The sequence below is a fragment of the Pseudopodoces humilis genome, chromosome 10 (genome assembly GCF_049639895.1).
Source record: "Pseudopodoces humilis isolate 2021_Gansu_Grassland_sample_001 chromosome 10, ASM4963989v1, whole genome shotgun sequence".
Taxonomy (NCBI): domain Eukaryota; kingdom Metazoa; phylum Chordata; class Aves; order Passeriformes; family Paridae; genus Pseudopodoces; species Pseudopodoces humilis.
This window is the reverse complement of record NC_142209.1, coordinates 27042455-27059241: the sequence shown is the minus strand read 5'-3', so window position 1 is coordinate 27059241 and position 16787 is coordinate 27042455. Positions and strand designations below refer to the sequence as shown.

At 45.5% G+C, this 16787-nt stretch overlaps 2 protein-coding genes across 3 annotated transcripts; both read left to right on the top strand.

Moving 5' to 3' along the window:
• The first annotated feature begins 39 nt into the window (after positions 1-39).
• On the top strand, positions 40-8398 carry TMEM59 (transmembrane protein 59). Of its 2 annotated transcripts, none has more exons than XM_014250598.2 (8): positions 40-266; positions 2425-2530; positions 4663-4757; positions 4964-5116; positions 5381-5465; positions 5807-5888; positions 6618-6726; positions 7433-8398. In XM_014250598.2, exons 1-8 carry the CDS (start codon positions 84-86, stop codon positions 7586-7588), a joined length of 969 nt encoding a protein of 322 aa, XP_014106073.2. In that variant the 5' UTR covers positions 40-83; the 3' UTR covers positions 7589-8398. The 2 variants fall into 2 exon arrangements, with proteins under 2 accessions (XP_014106073.2, XP_005521240.2); XM_005521183.3 differs by having other exon boundaries at positions 41-266; positions 5804-5888.
• Positions 8399-12265: 3867 nt separating this feature from the next.
• LDLRAD1 (low density lipoprotein receptor class A domain containing 1) lies at positions 12266-16532 on the top strand. The gene is made up of 6 exons (XM_005521298.2): positions 12266-12363; positions 12740-12791; positions 14330-14461; positions 14915-15052; positions 15550-15678; positions 16387-16532. Exons 1-6 carry the CDS (start codon positions 12343-12345, stop codon positions 16530-16532), a joined length of 618 nt encoding a protein of 205 aa, XP_005521355.1. The 5' UTR covers positions 12266-12342.
• The last annotated feature ends 255 nt before the right edge of the window (positions 16533-16787 follow it).

The window sequence follows — 16787 nt, the reverse complement described above, 5'->3', positions numbered from 1 at the left end:
GGACTACACCTCCCAGCAGGCTCCGCGAGGGGCACACCTCGCGAGAGGCTGCCGCCGGCCGCTGCCGGGGCGGAGGAACGAAGATGGCGGTGCGGCGGGGAGGCCTCGCCGTCCTCCTCCTGCCGCTGTTCCTGGTGATCCAGGCGGGAGCCGACTCGCAGTCGCTTCCCGCCGCCTCCTCCGAGGCCTTCGACTCCGTGTTGGGCAACACGGCATCGTGTCACCGCGCCTGCCAGCTGACCTACCCCCTGCACACCTACCCCAAGGTACGGGCGGGCCCTTCCCCTCACCTGCGCCGCTTCCCTCCGCCTCCCCCGGGGCTGGCACGGCCCGTCCTTTGCCCCTCTCCCCCTGCAGCTCCGCGTCTTGTCTAAAGACAGATACTTCTTTACGTAAATAGATGGGTGGGCTGCTGCTTGCCAGTGAAGCGCTGTTGTCAAAGTACAGCTTTGTCAGTGCTGGTGCTTTTGTGGGTTTTGGGCGTTTTGCTGGTTTTTTTTTCCCTTATGCGTTCCTAAAAAGGGCGCTGTAATTTGGCTTGGGCTGCTCCGTATTTTGGGCACTGGAACTGTGCTGTGTTCGTGGCAGGGCAGAGATCCTGAGTCAGGGCGCCAGTGCGGCACTTGGCTGTTGAAGGATGAAGCATAAATGATGACAAACAAGTAGCTGGTCAGAGCCTTTATGGGAATCTTTTATCTCATGATAAAATACTAAAGTTGTGTCTGGTAGAAATTTAATTTCACATCCCAGAGTTTGCTGCTGGTTCATGCTTTGCACGCCTTTGAACTATGGGCTTAAATTTAGAAAATCCGAGATAAAAAAATCTCATATTTCCTTGTTTTTTCTTGGCAATAAACTTCATTATCAACTATAGCAGGTGGAACTCTTACCCCATATTTGGGATTTCACAATCCCAAATGCTGCTGGGAAGGCAGCAGGCGAGTGGAGCAGTGCTAGGATCAGGTAACAGGGCTTTGTCTGCTTCCCTGTGGAATTCAGTTGGATTTTGTAGCTGGAAAGATGTAACAGGGAGTTGTGTGGAATATGAGTAAATTTACACATGTATTACGGTTTGTTTTGGCGTATGGATCTTGTTTCTCTTGTAGGACCATTGAAGTTCAAGGAGGGCTGATATTTATGTGATTTTTATTACACTTTTGAATTTTGTTGCTTCACTTTTTGAGTAAGAATTTTGTCATGTCTTGTTGTTCATTAATGCAATTACACCTTTTAAATTTAGTGCTTGTTTTGTTTGTCACAGAAGTGCTGGTGGAATTGAAAGAAATTTGTTTTAGTTGGGGTTGGAAATTAAGACAAACTATTGAGAGTGTTGTGGAAATCCATCTGTAAAGCTGATTTATCTGGATGTCAAATTAAAAAACATTTTCTGTCACAGCACCACCCACCTTGTCAGTGTTAGACTTGAATTTTAATCTATATTCCCAATTTTATTTTCTTGTGCCTTTAATGCACATGAATTTGTGCTCTCAGTTAAAATGGCCAGGTCATTTACAACAGGTTGTACAAGAGGTGTGGTGTGTTTGGTTGTTAAATTAATTCAGAGCCTGTTTTGCACCTGTGCAGTTTGAGTGGCTGCTGTCTTTGAGGTTCTGGTTCATGGGTCAGTGGCAGGGTGTGGTCAGGGGGACACTCCTGTGACAGAGGCTTTAGTTCACATCCATCCCCCTGGACCTGTGGACAGAAGAAATACTAGGTGTAGGATTTCTATATTTGCTTAATTTTAATAGCTGCCAGTGGGGAAGCACTTTTGCCCTTCAGTTCAGTATAATAAATAAACATTTGTGTTTGTGGAGCTGGCACTAGGTAGATAACCAGGATGCTGTGCAGGACATCAGAAAATAATCCCTTTTTCTGATAGTTCTGTTGTAGCTCTAATTAGAGTCATTAGATTGTTTAGATACATTGTATTCCACTGTCAAAAGTAGAGGATTTCTGTCCTTTCCTGCTGGGTTTTCCCATTTAAGCTCTGAGAATGGAGATTTTCTACTCTTTGTAGGGTTAAACATCAAAAAATCTTTTACAGCACTGTCTCTTAATTTCAAACACAGCACTTTCTAAAACATTAATTTTGCCTGTGAATCGTGGGTCTGGAATTACAAAACAGCATTTGCTGTTCCAGGTTTGCCCACTGCAGAAGGAAAAGCTCTGTTTGAAATAAATCCATAGGTTTTGCTGTTCCAGGTTTGCCCACTGCAGAAGGAAAAGCTCTGTTTGAAATAAATCCAAAGGTTGTTAGTGCTGCTTGGCTTGGGTTTATTTCATCCCATTTCACCTTGAGCTGGGTTGTACTTCTGGTGGAGGGAAGGAGGACAGAAACACCTAACCAAACAACAAAAAAATATTTGTTTTCTGACAATTTGTTGTGGGCTGGAGGGATGCAAGCCTTTCCTTGTGCCTCCCCAGGAAGAGGAGCTGTACGCCTGCCAGCGCGGCTGCCGACTCTTCTCCATCTGCCAGTTCGTGGACGATGGCGCCGATTTGAATCGGACCAAACAGGAATGTGACTCTGGTGAGCCCTCGGAGCCCCTTCAGCATCCCATCAGCTGAAGTGGAGGGGAGAGCTGCAATGTCTGAAAGGGTGGTGTTGAATTGGTGGCATTCTTTTAGTTGCTTTGGGTTTGTTTAACAGCTTCTTAAAGTCTATATACAGGATATATATAAAAAAATCTTATGGGAAAGTTGTTCTCTGTGAGTTTCTCCTCAGTGTTGCTGTTTTCCTGAATTTCTCAAGTATCATCAGTCTCTGTAAATAAATAAGAAATACTGCATTTTACTGTAAACAGTTTGTCATAGAAAACACAAAATGCCTGGGGGGAAATCCAGGCAAATGAACACTTGTCTTTTAATAATTCCCTGTGACAATCAGTCCCATTTGCCATTCCTGACAAATCTGTATGTAGAAGTGAATTGTTCAGTGGAGCAAGAGCACAGATTTTAATGTGCCTTATAACTTGTGGTCTAGCCTCCATCGTAAGCTTTCCTTGCAGCTAAACCCATGGGAATGAGGTACATATTTTGTTTGGAATAGGCCTTTAAGTACTGGTTACTAATTCTCTCTGGCTAGCTGTGTTAGAGCAGATATTTAACAGTGAAGATGAAATATATAGAATCATTTAAGTTGGAGAAGACCTTTAAGATCATCAAGTCCAGCCATTCCCCCTGCACTGCCAAGCCCATCCACTAAACCATCTCCCCAAGTGCCACACCTTTATGTCCTGCCAGGGATGGTGTGTGATACAGGCCAATTAATAGTGGGTTTGGAATTCTATAGGACTTTCTTCCAATAATGTTGAGGAAGCTGATTCAGTTTTATTCAGAAAGGAAAGTTAGGAACTCTCCACCTTTACTACCAATACAATTAATCACCAGGCCAGCATTCAGGGGAGGCTTTTGTCCTCTCAGTAGCTCCTGAAAGCAAGAGAGCTTGTGGCCAGCTCAGGTAGGGAAGCAAAAAGCCTGGCATGCACAGATGCTAATGTGTTACAGAAGTGCAGTAAATGCTCCAGAAATGGGCTAATGCTCCAGTCTGTCACACTGTGTGTAGCTGTGATACAGCCTGTCAGTGTAGTTGTCAAACCACACACGAAGAAGTGCCATAAAGCAGGGTAACGTAGCAATAGAGCACATGTACAGTAATGGAACAGTTGCTTATTTCTGGTTTAACTCTCCTTTCTGGGGCTGTTGTCTTTGTTGGCTTATGTTCTGTGATCTGCTGTGGGTGCCCTGAGTGATAAGTGTTGTGTGCTTGGCAGATCCATCTTGGCTCCTCTGCTCAGTTCTGTCTCTGGTGCTTCCTGCAAACACTGACTCGGTGGCAGTTGTAGCATGGAATGGCTGCTCAGGTGCCACGAGCTGAACACTCAGATGTTTAGCTGTTGCTGCCATGCTTCCTGCCAGCTTCTTAGTCCTTATGATGGTCCATTTGTTCCTCTGGAAAACTGGGAGAGCTGCTGTCCTCTGTGTTGCTTTTTGGGTTGATTCTTTAGTTCAGGTACTACTGCAACACCGTCCACCTAAGCTTTAAAATTGTGCAGCAGAGCTGTGTCTGCCTGATTCGTCCAGGGGCAGAATAAACTAAATTATTCTCTCCAAATAATTTAGATTTCTTAGTCTTTATGATCTCTAATGAGCAATTAATAGAAGCTCTTTCTAAAACAAAGAGTTTGTTTCATTTTTCATAAGAAAATACTCCATAATACTTTCAGTGCAGTTTCTGTATTAGCAGGAAATGCTCCTTTGATTTTCCTGTGATACCATGGCTTCTACTGTTACCTCAAAGGGATTTAACGGACTCTGTTCTCTTTAGGATTCTATCTCTGCTCTCTGTTGTTTTGTGTGATATGTAGAGGAAAGCTATAGTGGTGGTGGGAGGATCAATGAGAACTTGCATCCCTGAGCTCAGCCAGGGTAACATTGGTGATCATTTGCTCTGATTGCAGCCAGATTTCAACTCCCTGCTCTGTTGAAGCTCTGATTCTGTCATTAGACCTCAGAGCAAATGCTACCCTGGGATTGCCATATCTTCCCCTGCAAATGGGACTGTCAACTGCTGCTTTGTTTCTGATCCAACTTATACTGAGAATGTTTTCTTAACTAAAATGCAGAATTTATCATCTGATTTGGGGAACTTCTCCCTTGCAGCCTGTACTGAAGCATACTCCCAATCTGATGAACAATATGCTTGCCATCTTGGATGCCAGAACCAGTTGCCATTTGCTGAGTTAAGGCAAGAGCAAGTAAGTAGGTGACATGTTTTTCAAATACCACCTACTTGTTTCTGTTCAGTGTGTGTCTTCTCTTTTTTAAATTTCTTCAAATGGAAAATAAATTTTTCAGTCCTAAGGACTGAAATCTAGACATGAGGTGAGGGGTGAGCAAGAACATAACTTCTATCCTTTCCATATAAAAACAAATAGAAAAAATGTTAATGTTGTGCTTGCAGTTAATGTCCCTGATGCCAAGAATTCATCTCCTCTTTCCTCTGACACTGGTGAGATCATTCTGGAGTGACATGATGGACTCAGCTCAGAGCTTCATAACATCCTCATGGACTTTCTACCTTCAAGCAGATGATGGCAAAATTGTCATATTCCAGGTGCTTCCTTTTTTCATTGAGATTAAAGTGTCCTGGCTGCTGACTTCAGCTGTGCTCCTTCCAGCCAGAGAAAAGACTGTAGACACCATTGAAAGTGTTTAGGTTTTCCTAGTATTTCACTGCCTTTAGGGCCATTTTAAAATTCAAACTTAAAAGAATAGAGCATGTCTTAAGGTTAATTTCTCTATTAGTTCTGAAAATGTAAATTATCAAAATCAGTGAAAGCTTTTTAGCAGCATCTCCTAACTCCTTACTTTGTTTTAGTCAAAGCCAGAAGTGCAGTATGTTCCACAGCTTGATCAGGAAACTGGAGATACAAAAGGATCCTTGTCGCTGAGTAAAACAGCCTGTAAGTTGTTCTTTGTGGTTTGGAAGAGTAAATGTAAGTGTTCCCTGTCATAGAAATTTAAAAAATGACATTACAGGTGGCATATGAAAGCAAACTTTTAGAAAGCTGCAATATAATTATTTACTGTGCAGAGTGCACTGTGTACACTTGGCAAAGTGTGGTAGAAACCAAACTCTGCTGGAAATGGAAGCCTGCAAGCTGGGGCTGTTTTAAAAGCTTCTGTAAATGCTTTTAAATTTAAAATACTTTTAAATGCTGTCTGTACAAAGTGTGTGGGGTTGGTTTGGGTTTTCCCTCCCCTTGCTCTCCTGACCTGTGTTTGTGCCGTGGTGCCTCAGCAGACGGACGTCCTGGGAGCTCACAGACATTCCGGGGGCTCTTCGAGGAGCGAGCGAACGACAGCTTCTTCAAGTGTCTCTCCATGTACGTATGTCCTGGGGTGTCTGTGTGTCTGTGCCCACTGAGGAGGGTAAAGGCCTTTCCTCTGTGTGTGCAGCACTGTTGGGAGGTCTCAAGGTCTCCAAGTCTGTAGGCTCAGGATGCGCAGCATCACAATTTTCTATCTGACCATTGGTGCTGCTTTGCTGTGCTGGCTCCGTGTTTTCTGCAGGCTGTCCTGCCAACTTTGATTTGCTTTTCCATTTCAAGTGAACAACATTTTGATAATTTCCTGCACTGTGTTTTGAGTGTGTTCTGGGAACTGTTTAATCAATACTGTGTTTTGCCTTTTCATTAGCTCTGGATGTGTTTTAGGGCAAAGCACTTTGTTTTGGGATTTGTTATGTAGCACACTGGTATGTCTTGTTTCCAGGCTGAAAATACTCAGTATGTATTGATTAAAGCTTTTTTATTTTCTCCTTAAAAGTTCACGCATGAAGGATCAGTGAATTGCCCTGCAGATGCATAACAGAAAAATCTGTTTTTAAATGTGTGAACAGGTGGATTCTTAGGGCCCCATAACAGAATTGAGCAAGTCTTTTGTGATATCAAACAGGCATTAGAGTACCCAGGAGTCTGCAGTGTGCTGTGTAGCTGGAAGAGCCAGAGACTAATGAATTGGCAGGAAAGGCAGTCAGAAATGAGCCCAACTTTTTAGAGGTCCATTGTCTTGTATTCAGTCTTTGAAATCTATCAGCATTCTTCTCATTTCAGAAATTCCAGTTGGATTTTAACCACTACGCTCGTCCTGTCAGTGCTGGTGCTGCTCTGGATTTGTTGTGCAACTGTAGCTACAGCTGTAGAGCAGTATGTTCCATCTGAGGTACTGCATTTCAGAACTACAGTGTTTGGGATTTATTCATTATATTGCTTTTATGTTACAGCTCTCTAGAAACTGAGAAATATTTGGGGAAGGTTCAGATAAGAAGGGATTTTTATTTTGCGGCTGTGGATGACAAACCAATTTTGTTTATTTAAATGATGGTTTTATATCTGAGCATTCTTGCTTATTCCTGTGGCTCACAGGAGCTCTGAGCCTTATTTAAACATGATGTCTTTTGGTTTGTAGTGCTGTACTCTCAACAGCCTTCAAATTGTTGTGAACAAATGGAGGTTGATTCTCATTTCTCTGGGAATGAAGCTCTACTGAGGGTTGGGTGGTGTAGGGGGGACCAGTATGGGTTTAATGCAGGAGGATCAATAGTGAGAACAGTGACAGCACAACTATTGGTGAGTGCAGTCTCATGGAGGGGAACAAGCACTCCCCCAGTGCCCAGGGAGCCCTGACTCGATGTTTGCACACCAAAGGAGCTGTTACACAAACGCTGTTATCCACCCTTGTTCTGGCAGATTTAATACATTTCTTCAGGATGCAAGCCTAGTTCTAGCTGTGAATTTCAGATGTTACAGAAAGCCTTGTGTTGCAGGGCTGCAGCCATCAGAACCTGGAATTCAGCTGCAAACTGAAATTCATTTTATTCACAGTATGGAGAGTCTTTGTCTTAAAGTACCTTGTTTAAATGTTTCAGAAGCTGAGCATCTACGGAGATTTGGAATATATGAATGAGCAAAAACTCAACAGATACCCACCCTCTGCACTTGTTGTGGTTAGATGCAAGACTGAGGAACATGAAGAAGCAGGACCTCTTCCTACAAAAGTCAATCTGGATCAATCTGCAATTTAAATCCATTGGATCTGATAGACTAATTCTAACAGAGCTAGAAACTCCTGATTGATTATGATGGTTCTTCAGATGAGAAGCTTAGCAGCCAGTCTTTAAATGCAAATAAAGTTGCAGAATCAACAAATGTCATGGGATTTTGTTTTCAGCTAGTAGAGAAGATTCAGACATTCAGACATGAATTTGTTTGTTTCCAGGCATAATCACTTTTCACTGGTGTTTGCTATTGTGTCTTTTTGCTTACAAAAGTTGTAAGCATGCTTTCCATACTTCAGCCAGGACACTTTCAAACTTACTTGTGTGTTCTAGGATGTAATGTGTACAGTCAGAGTTAGCTTTGTAAAGGTATAAGACGTTTTAAATAGGCAGGAAATGCCTTTCTAGTGTTGCACTTTCTGTTGTAGTTAAGAGAAAATATTATAAAATTATCTGCTGAATTTTTTTGTACTTGTTAATGTCCATGCACAAACAACCTTGTCTTCAAAAACAGAAATATATTTTTTCTACGGTGTGGCAATATTCAAGGTGGAAAGAGTTTGTGAGGTACTGTAAGCTAGAACTCAGCTTGTGGAAGATGGAAACTTGTTAAAATTTACAGACATATCCCTTCACATGTAAAATGTTACATGGTCAGTTATTTTGTCAAACTTTAGCCTTGAAGTCTTTAATTGCTTGTAAAGTTAGCACCTGTGTTTTCTGAAAACTTCTACTTTCTGTTCTTGATTAACTATTCTGGTCTTGTAACTTCATTTACAGAAACAAGTTGATTCCTGAGAAATGAGAGCAGACAAATAAAATTGACTGTATAGAAAATGTTGACTGTATAGCTTTTTACAATGGTTAATTATCGACCACAACAGGCTCAGTGTGAAAGCCTGTCTGTAGCCTTCCTCTTATGGGAAACATGACCTGATTTTGCTGTGATTCACTAACGCAGCAACAACAACTAACAATGTCCCTCATGCCTAACCTATTTTTTGTGGCTCTTACTTTATGCTGGTTCCCACAGTGTTGGCAGGTTGGGGGTGTTGGTGATTTATTTTAGGGTGTCTAAGTGAATGCTGCCTAGAACAGTCTTCAATTCACTGTCTTTTTTTGTTGATTAGACAGAATTCCCTCAAAGGTTTAAAAAAATGTAATGAACTGTGGTGATTCTGGGTGATGCAGTGATGTATTCCCTTACCTAACCCTGGCTCAGTGGCTGTTCCCAGCTTCTCTCTGAGCAGCTGATTGTGTGACTGCGGCTGATGGAGCCTTTCAGGCAGAATGTGCAGACCCCAGCCCAGCAGCACTCCAGCAGTGTGGCTGTCAGGAACTTTCAGGTCTTTGAGGATGTTTGTTTCAAGCAGGTTTCTATCAGCCTGCAGGACCTGCAATCTTAAGTCACCTGTACCTCTTCACGCTGAACTCTTCAATGGGACAGCCCAGGAATTTGGGTGCCAGCAGCCACTGCCCTCTGTGTAGGTGTCATTGCAGAGGCCTTGCTGTGAGAAGGGACAGGGTGATGTTTGGGGACACTGCTCACTTGGCAGGGACAGGGGTTGCCTCTGTCAGTGAAGCTGCAGCAGCGATTCAGCCGTGTTTCTGCAGGCACAGCCCAGCACGGCCCCGCTCTGCTGGCAATGCCAGAGCTCAGATGTGATGAGTGCAACCCTGTTCAGCAATCACTGCCACTGCTGGCTTTGCTTCAGGGATTATTGCCCATCTTCTTAGCACTGTGGTATTTGGGATTTCCAGAAGAGACTTCAGCAATTCCCATTTTTCTAACTGAATAGCTTGTGGAAATGTTTGCAAGTCAGTTAAAATGTTGTCCTTTACCATTACATGGTTGCAGAGAGAGCAGCTCCATGCACACCTGGCTCTTTGCCTGCTCTAGCGTGGACGGTACCACCTCTGTTAGGCTGATGACTTGATTTCACAAAACTTTCTCTTCAAAACTCCATTGCTTACAGCCCTGGGCTTCAGTTAAGCAAACAACTTGTGCTTTCATTGTGTGTTTTGTCTTTTGTTAGCTGTTTAATGACATTTCAGCTGAGTGATCTGTGCAGTGCAGCCAGTGATTCAGCAATGTGCTCTTGGGTCACAGAGAGCTCTGTGCCTGTGGCACTCTGGCACTTGGTGAGTGTTATACTTGTAAACTTGTCAAAAGATCTTCCCTCAGTAAAATCAGATACTAGGAAGTAATTGAACTGTTTCTCAAGATTTCTAATCTAAATGGACTCTTTAAGCTATCTTGGCATTTGGTTTTGCAAAATGTCATTTCCTATTCATTTTTTGTTAAATGTTTGACTTACTGCCATCTCCATTTTCAGAGGCTGCAATTTGGGTTTGATCTCTGCTCAAAACCACTGTTTAAATGAAAGGCCTTAAATTATTGAAATTGCAGGAGGAAAGCATTTTATATTCTCTTTAGGCATGTGTTCAACTGAACCTGTATCAGGTTTAGAATGGAATCATCTGGACACAAATGAGATGACCCTCTTAATTGTGTGCAATTCACTGCTGGCAGAAATAGCCAAGGTACCTTTGGGGGAAACTGGGGGGGGTTTATGTGCTAGAAAAACAAAAACCTTCCATCATACTGAATACTTTGATATTTGTTGCCTCTTCAGCTTTTCTGATCTTTGTCAATTATTTTTTAACTATTTTTTTAAGCTTCAGAAGAGCTTGCTTTTGTTTCTTATGTTGCTGCCATGAACTCATTTTTCTGAACTCTAAGCAGTCTTTGATGTGGGGCAACTGCTCTAAAATCCAACTGCCTGGTTGGCTGCAGCTGAGCTTGATAATCCCAAAACAGGAAACAGATGGTGGTAGATGCCAGGTTGTAGAATGATAGAATTTTTTAGCTTGGATAAGACCTCCAAGAATGAGTCCAACCATTTCCCCAGCACTGCCAATGCCACCAATGTCCCCAAGTGCCACATCCATGTGGCTTTAGGGGTAGTTACTCCACCACTGCCCTGGGCAGCCAGATCCAACACCTGGCAACTTTTCTAAGTGAAGAATTTTTTTTCTGTTATCCAATCTAAACCTCCTCTGGTGCAACTTGAGGGTGTCTCCCCTTGTCCTATCGCCTGTTAATTGGGAGGAGAAAAGCCTGCCCCCCACCCGGCTCCAACCTCTTTTCAGAGAGTTACAGAGAGTGAGAAGGTCCCTTCTGAGCCTCCTTTTCTCCAGACTGAACTCCCTGGTTCCCTCAGCTGTTTCTCATTACACTTGCGCTCTAGAGCCTTCCCCAGCTCTGTTGTCCTTCTCTGGCCATCTCTTACAGACATTTTTCTCCAAGGATGGGTTGACTCCACATTTTAAACTCCTCATTGTAGATTGTTTTGCAGGGTATGCACACCTGGTCTGCTTCACCTGGCTCTTTCACAGGGCTCTTAGCCCATCACCTAATAAGCTTTATGAAGGCTCAAAATAGTCCTGTATCAAGTCTGATTAGGAACTGAAAACTTCCTCTTTAAAGAACAAGAGATCCAGAATTTAAGATCCTCTTAGTCTGACATTTTTCCACATTGCAGCAGCTTCCTAGACATGCAGACTGTTTGCTACTTGGTCTTGGATGTTTTCACCCAAAATCCTTGAAACAGGAGAGTTTTCTTAGCACCACTTTCAGTAGCAATGTATTCCTGTGAGAAGCTTCTGTTTTGGACAAGTTGGTGCTGCTGTAGTGAAGGAGGAGCTCCTACAGGACTGTGTTTCATTGTGGCTGGTCTGTGAGGACGGCATTGGAGATGCCCTGCTCATGAAGAATCTATTAACTCACTATAATTGGGGGTGGGTTCATGTGTAGGGATGGAGAGGGAAGTTGGAGCTGTAGCTGTTCCTCTGTGTCTGGCATTATGTGGTGCTTTGAATGAATTCAAGGCAATGTCTCAGAGCCAATTTAGAGACAATCTGGCTGCCAGCCTCTCTTCCACAGCCCTGGTGAGACTGTCTTGCTTAGGGTGGCAACAATTTGGAAGCACCTGGGTCCTGTGGACCCTCTTGCAAGAACAACACAGGCTCCTCAAAAACTTTATGGTGGTGCTTTTTCTCCCCACTACCCCCCTGCTGATGAATTTTCATCCTTGAAGCTGTAAAACTCCTCTGTGGGAGCTGTGCCAAGACCTGCAGCCAGTTTAGGAGGCTCCAGTGTATTTGTAAGTTTGTGTTTGCTGCAGGCTGAGCTGCTAAGTCTTCCTGCAGGCCTGGAAATTCAAGCATGCAGGTCAGAAAGGACCCTGGGGAATTTCCTGTGCCTGTGCTCAGTGCCCAAGCAAGAAAGCTGTTCCAGATGGTTGCATCCTGCACAGCTCCCCTGAGATCTCATCAGCTGGCAGGAGCCTGGGCTGGTGCTGCCACAAGGGCAGTGTGACAGCTCTGCCATGGGAAGGAGGTGTGGAGAAATGAGACTTTCATGAAGAGGAGCAGATTCTCTTTCCCTCACACTTTAATTTTGAAGGGGTTTTCCATGACCACAAAGGGAGGAAACGCAGTCAGCATGAGCTGGACATGTGTGCTCACCCTCCAACCTGTCTCTCTCTCTGTTTACTCTGATTTGTCTTAAGCCCTGTTGCAAAACCATGTGTGAGATGAGAAGAATGAGTTTTGTTGTTGGCTTTCACTGGGGCTGGAGCAGAGGCTCAGCACTGCCGCTCCCCTCCTGGCTGTGCCGTGCTCTCCTCGCTCTCCTGCCTCTGCTGGCTTTGTGTCCTGGTAACATCGCTTGTGCTCAGGTGCAGAGAACTCCCTGCGCTCCCTGGAGCTCTGGAAACATGAACAAAACTCATCCTCAGGTACAGTCCTTCAGAAAAATCCTACATACAGCTGTTCCCTGAAGTACGTGTGTTCTTGACCGCGCTGTTTGCCTGACCTCTTTAACTTCTTTCTCTGAGATTTTGAGGTTTTTCTACTTAGCTTGATACAAAGGGAAGAGTTGATATAAAGCACTGGACTTGGTTAGTGTTTGTTTTACAAATGGGTAATTAAGGTTTAAAGGCGATTGTTTTGGGAATCAAAGCTGGGCCATGTTTTCACCGAGGTAATTTTTGCTTGTATGTAACAATAATGGAGTACACGATGTATTCCTGGGAAAGATGATGTGAGAACTAGAAAAGCAAAGTTTGTGTGGCTGTGGGATTCTGTAAATCCTTTTTGTCCCTTTCCTTCTAGAGAAATGGTGATGTGGCTGATTTTGGTTCAACAGAGTCCTCTGGAGAAAGAGGTAATGAATAAAATGCAGAGTTCTATTATTAAAGTATAAATCAATTGAAACTATCAATGTAATATGAAATACAACCACTATTTATGGTCTGTTTGGACGGATTTTCCCTCTTTTCTATGTAGTGAAATGTCCAGACTATAAAATTAATAAACTTCAGCTGTTCTGTGTTGGCCTGGAGCTGGCAGTCACAGTGGTATGATAAGTGATCCTTGCCTGTCACAGAAAGACTCATAATGAGCTTTCTGTGGCCTTTCCATATGTCTTCATAGCCAAACTTCAGCAAATTTTGCCCATACTCTGAAGAACAAGGTGAGATCAAACAGAACCAAATAGCAAGCCTGTAGATCAGCTTGCAACATTTCATCACCACCATTATTTTCTACTCAAGTCTGTTGGTAATTGTGCTTTGTAGTCAGAGGTGTTTTGTAGACACAGACATGCTGTAATTCACCATTTCTCCTCTAAGCTGAAATCTTCTGTTTGGCTCCTGCTCGAGCATAACAGAGGAGGAGGCTGCTGGAACCAGGATCCTTTTCCTGTTGAGCAAAGGCTGTGCCTTCCCTTGAGCTAGAACACTAAATTAAGTAAACACAAAGCACAGCTAAGACAGATTCTAACTTAAAAGTTCTTTAAGTTCCTGAAAGCTTTTTAAAATTCTAATTAAAGATTTTTAAGTTCAGATATACCAAAATCAATTACACAGGCAGGATTGTCTTAAGTGACTGGTTACTGAGATGGTCACACTAGTATTTTTTGCTATTGGTCTGGGAATATGAAGGACTGGAGGAAAACACCCTGTTGGTTTAGAGGCAAAGCTCCAGGTGCAGTTTGCTGGGGTGAGGGCGGGTGCCTGGCATCACTCCTTGGTGTTCCACCATTGTTACAGTGCCTGTGGGTTTGGCCTTTAGCTTCTGCAGTTGGTTTGATTTATGTACCTGACTTTCTGAAAGCTGGACTCCCTGGAAGGCTGCTGTGCCCTGGAGATGTCGCTAGGGAGGGAAAGGGCAGCTCTTCAATTCCTCCTCGCCATTCTGTGCTGGTAATCCATCCTCATTCCATGGGAGTGTGAGTCCTGGTTGGGGCAGAGAGCCTGAGGCGCTGTAAACTGAAGTCTTGTCTCTTGGGGAGTTTTGTTATGTGCTCTGGGAGGGCACCTTCCCCAGGCTGACACCAAGCTGCCCCGTGTTTCAGTGTCACTGCTGCCCCATAGGGCTGGGCAGGGGCTTGGCCTTCATCCTTCTGCATCCGAGTCCATGGGATGGGCTCCGATGGAGACGTGGCGTTTGTGCCATTCAACCCCAGTGCTCTGTAACAGCAGCACTGGTTCTTGCACACTGCAAGCCGCAAAATTCCCCATGAGGTGGTGTTTAATGTTGGACTTTGGCTCTTTAAACTCATCAACCCCAAAGCCCCGGCTGCCCCTGCCAGTCTCACATGCAGAGACCCCAAAACGTCAGCCTCGTGTCCCTGCACTGTTCCCCTCTGAAACACCCCAGACCCTTCCTCAGTCCCTCAGCTCTCTCTCTTGCCTCCCCCAGGCCGCTGCCATCCGTGTGGTGCCCGCACTGGCTGCACACAGAGACACCTCTGCATCTCTGCCGTGGTGCTGCTCGTCCTCGCGGCCGCCCTGGCCTCGGGGGTGGCACTGGCACTCCTGCCACAGGCACCAGGTTAGTGTTTGTTTTACAAACACACTGTTGTTTGTATCCCAAGAGTGGTTATTTTTTTGGTAAGGAAGGTCGGAAATGGTGCCGCATGAGCAGAGCCCTCGTGTCCATCACTGTGTGTTTAATGGTGCTCTCCAGCACAGAGCAGGAGGAAGGGAAGGGATGAGCAGGGTGGTGGGGGCTGTACCAGCTTTGCTCAGCCCAAATGGCCACCAGCCACTCCCTGGCTCTGCTGTGCTGCTCCATGGGGCTGGGATAACTCTGGGTAGCACTGCAATGCTTAAGACTTCTGGTGTGGTTTTCAGACTCTGCCATGAACCTATCAGAAATTAATCCTGGCCCCATGGTATTTCCAGAACAAAAAATTAATTTTGGAAACCCCCCTTTACTCCCCTTGATCTATTCCTTGCATCACAAAAATTCTGGAAAATAAAGATTTTCTTGCTTTCCCCACAGTGAGCCGCTTCTGCACAGCCCCCAATAACAAGACAGGCTTCTTGTGTGATGACAGAGTGACCTGTGTCCCAGCCAGCTGGGTCTGTGACAGGGTCAGCAACTGCAGGAACGGAGAGGATGAGCAGGAGCAGCTCTGTGGTGAGTGGTTTTGTTGTGAGCATTCCCCCTGCACTGGTCTTCCAGCTGTGAGACAGCAGCTGTGGTTCCTCTAACCCTGCTCTGTGCTTCTGGCTGCCTGTGTGAGCAGATAAGCCTGGTAGAGCCTTTGCAGGGCAGATGCTGAGAGATGGCACTGCCCAAAACCTAGCAGGAATGCCAGGAATTAAAGACTTCAAGCTCTTCTGATCTTCCTAGGGAAATTTAAAAAAACCATGATGTTGGTTTTTAAAAATCTAAAACCATCACTGAAGTTGTATGCCTATATGGGTAATTTATTGTTCAGTCACCCTGGGGAAAAAATGAAATAAAGCAGAAACTGGGGGCAGACTTCCTGTGTGCGATGACAGAGCTTCCCATTTGTTCCCATTCATTTGATGCTGCAGGGGAAGTGTCCTGGAGCAGCCTTTGGTGCGTGCCACCCCTGGTGTGTCTGTGCCTGGGGGAGCTAAGCACGTCCTGTGTGTGTGCCCTTGCAGGTGACTTGCCCCACAGCCTCCCAGGGTACCTGGTTTTCTACTGCAGTAACCCCAGATCCTGGGTTTATGCTGACCAGAGGTGCAACGGGATGAACGACTGTGGGGACTGCTCTGATGAGACGTGGAGCTGTAAGTCTGTCTGCTGGCTCCTGTCTTTTCTGCTGAGGGGTTGCAACAGCTTGTGCAGGTGTGGTGCTCGTGGATGCTGCTGGAAATGCCTGGAGGCTGGCATCCACCACTAAAACACAGACTAGCTGGGATGGGGCATGAGTGTGAACCATCCCCCTCTCTGCTGAGGCTTCTGTGACAGAGCCTGGTGGCACCTGAGAGGGGAAAGGCTCTGTGGTTTGCTCCCTGTCCCTGAAATTGCTCTTCCTCCATGGCTTGCTGATGTGGAGCAGTTTCATCGGGATGTGTGGCTGTAGTTAGTAGCAACCATTCAAACTGGCTTTTGGTCAGCAGATGGGTGGATCTCCAAGCTGGGCAGGAGCTGAGTCTTGCTAGAATGAGCAGCGGATTTGTTCCTAAGTCACCCCCGTGGTTTTGGAAAAAAAAAAAAAAAAGGGGGGAGGAAGAAAAAAAATTACAATTAGTTGTTCCCCCCAGGATGGCCTCTCTGCCATGAAGGTCATTGCAATGTCACGCTCTGGTTTCTCCCACAGGTAGCCAGTGTCTGCTTTGGTGGGCTCACAGTCACAGGGCTGTCACCAGCGGCTTTTCTGCTGGGCGATGAAAGGATTTTACCCATGGGAGGAGGGAGGGAGGGACGGAGGGAGGGAGGGGGTCAGTGCAGCAGCAGCAGCAGCATTTCAGTCCCCTGTTTTCTGTCCTTCCCAGTGGCCGCCTGCCCCCCGTGTGGGCAGGAGTGGTGGAGCTGCAGCCCTGTGCACTACGAGTTCTGCTCCTGCATCCCCAGGAGGCTGTGCCGGGATGGCATCCAGCACTGCCTGGGCTGGTCCGACGAGTTCGTCTGCACAGCCTGAATCCTGTGCCCATCCCTGCTGGGGACAGCAGGGCGCTTCCCACACGTCACCCTGGAGCCTTGGGCTCCTGCCCTGCCACCCCCTTGGGAAGCTCCAGCCCAAGGAAATGGTCCCAGCAGGGCCCAGGGGTGCGTGGCAGCCCTTGGCTGGACACTGGCTGTGGGACAGCTGCCAGGAGTCTGCTGCCACGTGAAGGTGACACTTCATGGGCAGCACTGACTCGGTGCCACGCTGGAGACGTTTCACCAGGCACTG

Bases quoted from the DNA above. Each gene is read 5' to 3' on its own strand.
- TMEM59 (XM_005521183.3), top strand. From the start codon at position 84: ATGGCGGTGCGGCGGGGAGGCCTCGCCGTCCTCCTCCTGCCGCTGTTC. The intron at 5,117-5,380 runs GTGCTTCCTTTT...ACTTTGTTTTAG, and splicing joins GCAAAATTGTCATATTCCAG to TCAAAGCCAGAAGTGCAGTA. The intron at 6,727-7,432 runs GTACTGCATTTC...TAAATGTTTCAG, and splicing joins AGCAGTATGTTCCATCTGAG to AAGCTGAGCATCTACGGAGA.
- LDLRAD1 (XM_005521298.2), top strand. From the start codon at position 12,343: ATGAACAAAACTCATCCTCAG. The intron at 15,053-15,549 runs GTGAGTGGTTTT...GTGCCCTTGCAG, and splicing joins TGAGCAGGAGCAGCTCTGTG to GTGACTTGCCCCACAGCCTC. The intron at 15,679-16,386 runs GTAAGTCTGTCT...TGTCCTTCCCAG, and splicing joins CTCTGATGAGACGTGGAGCT to TGGCCGCCTGCCCCCCGTGT.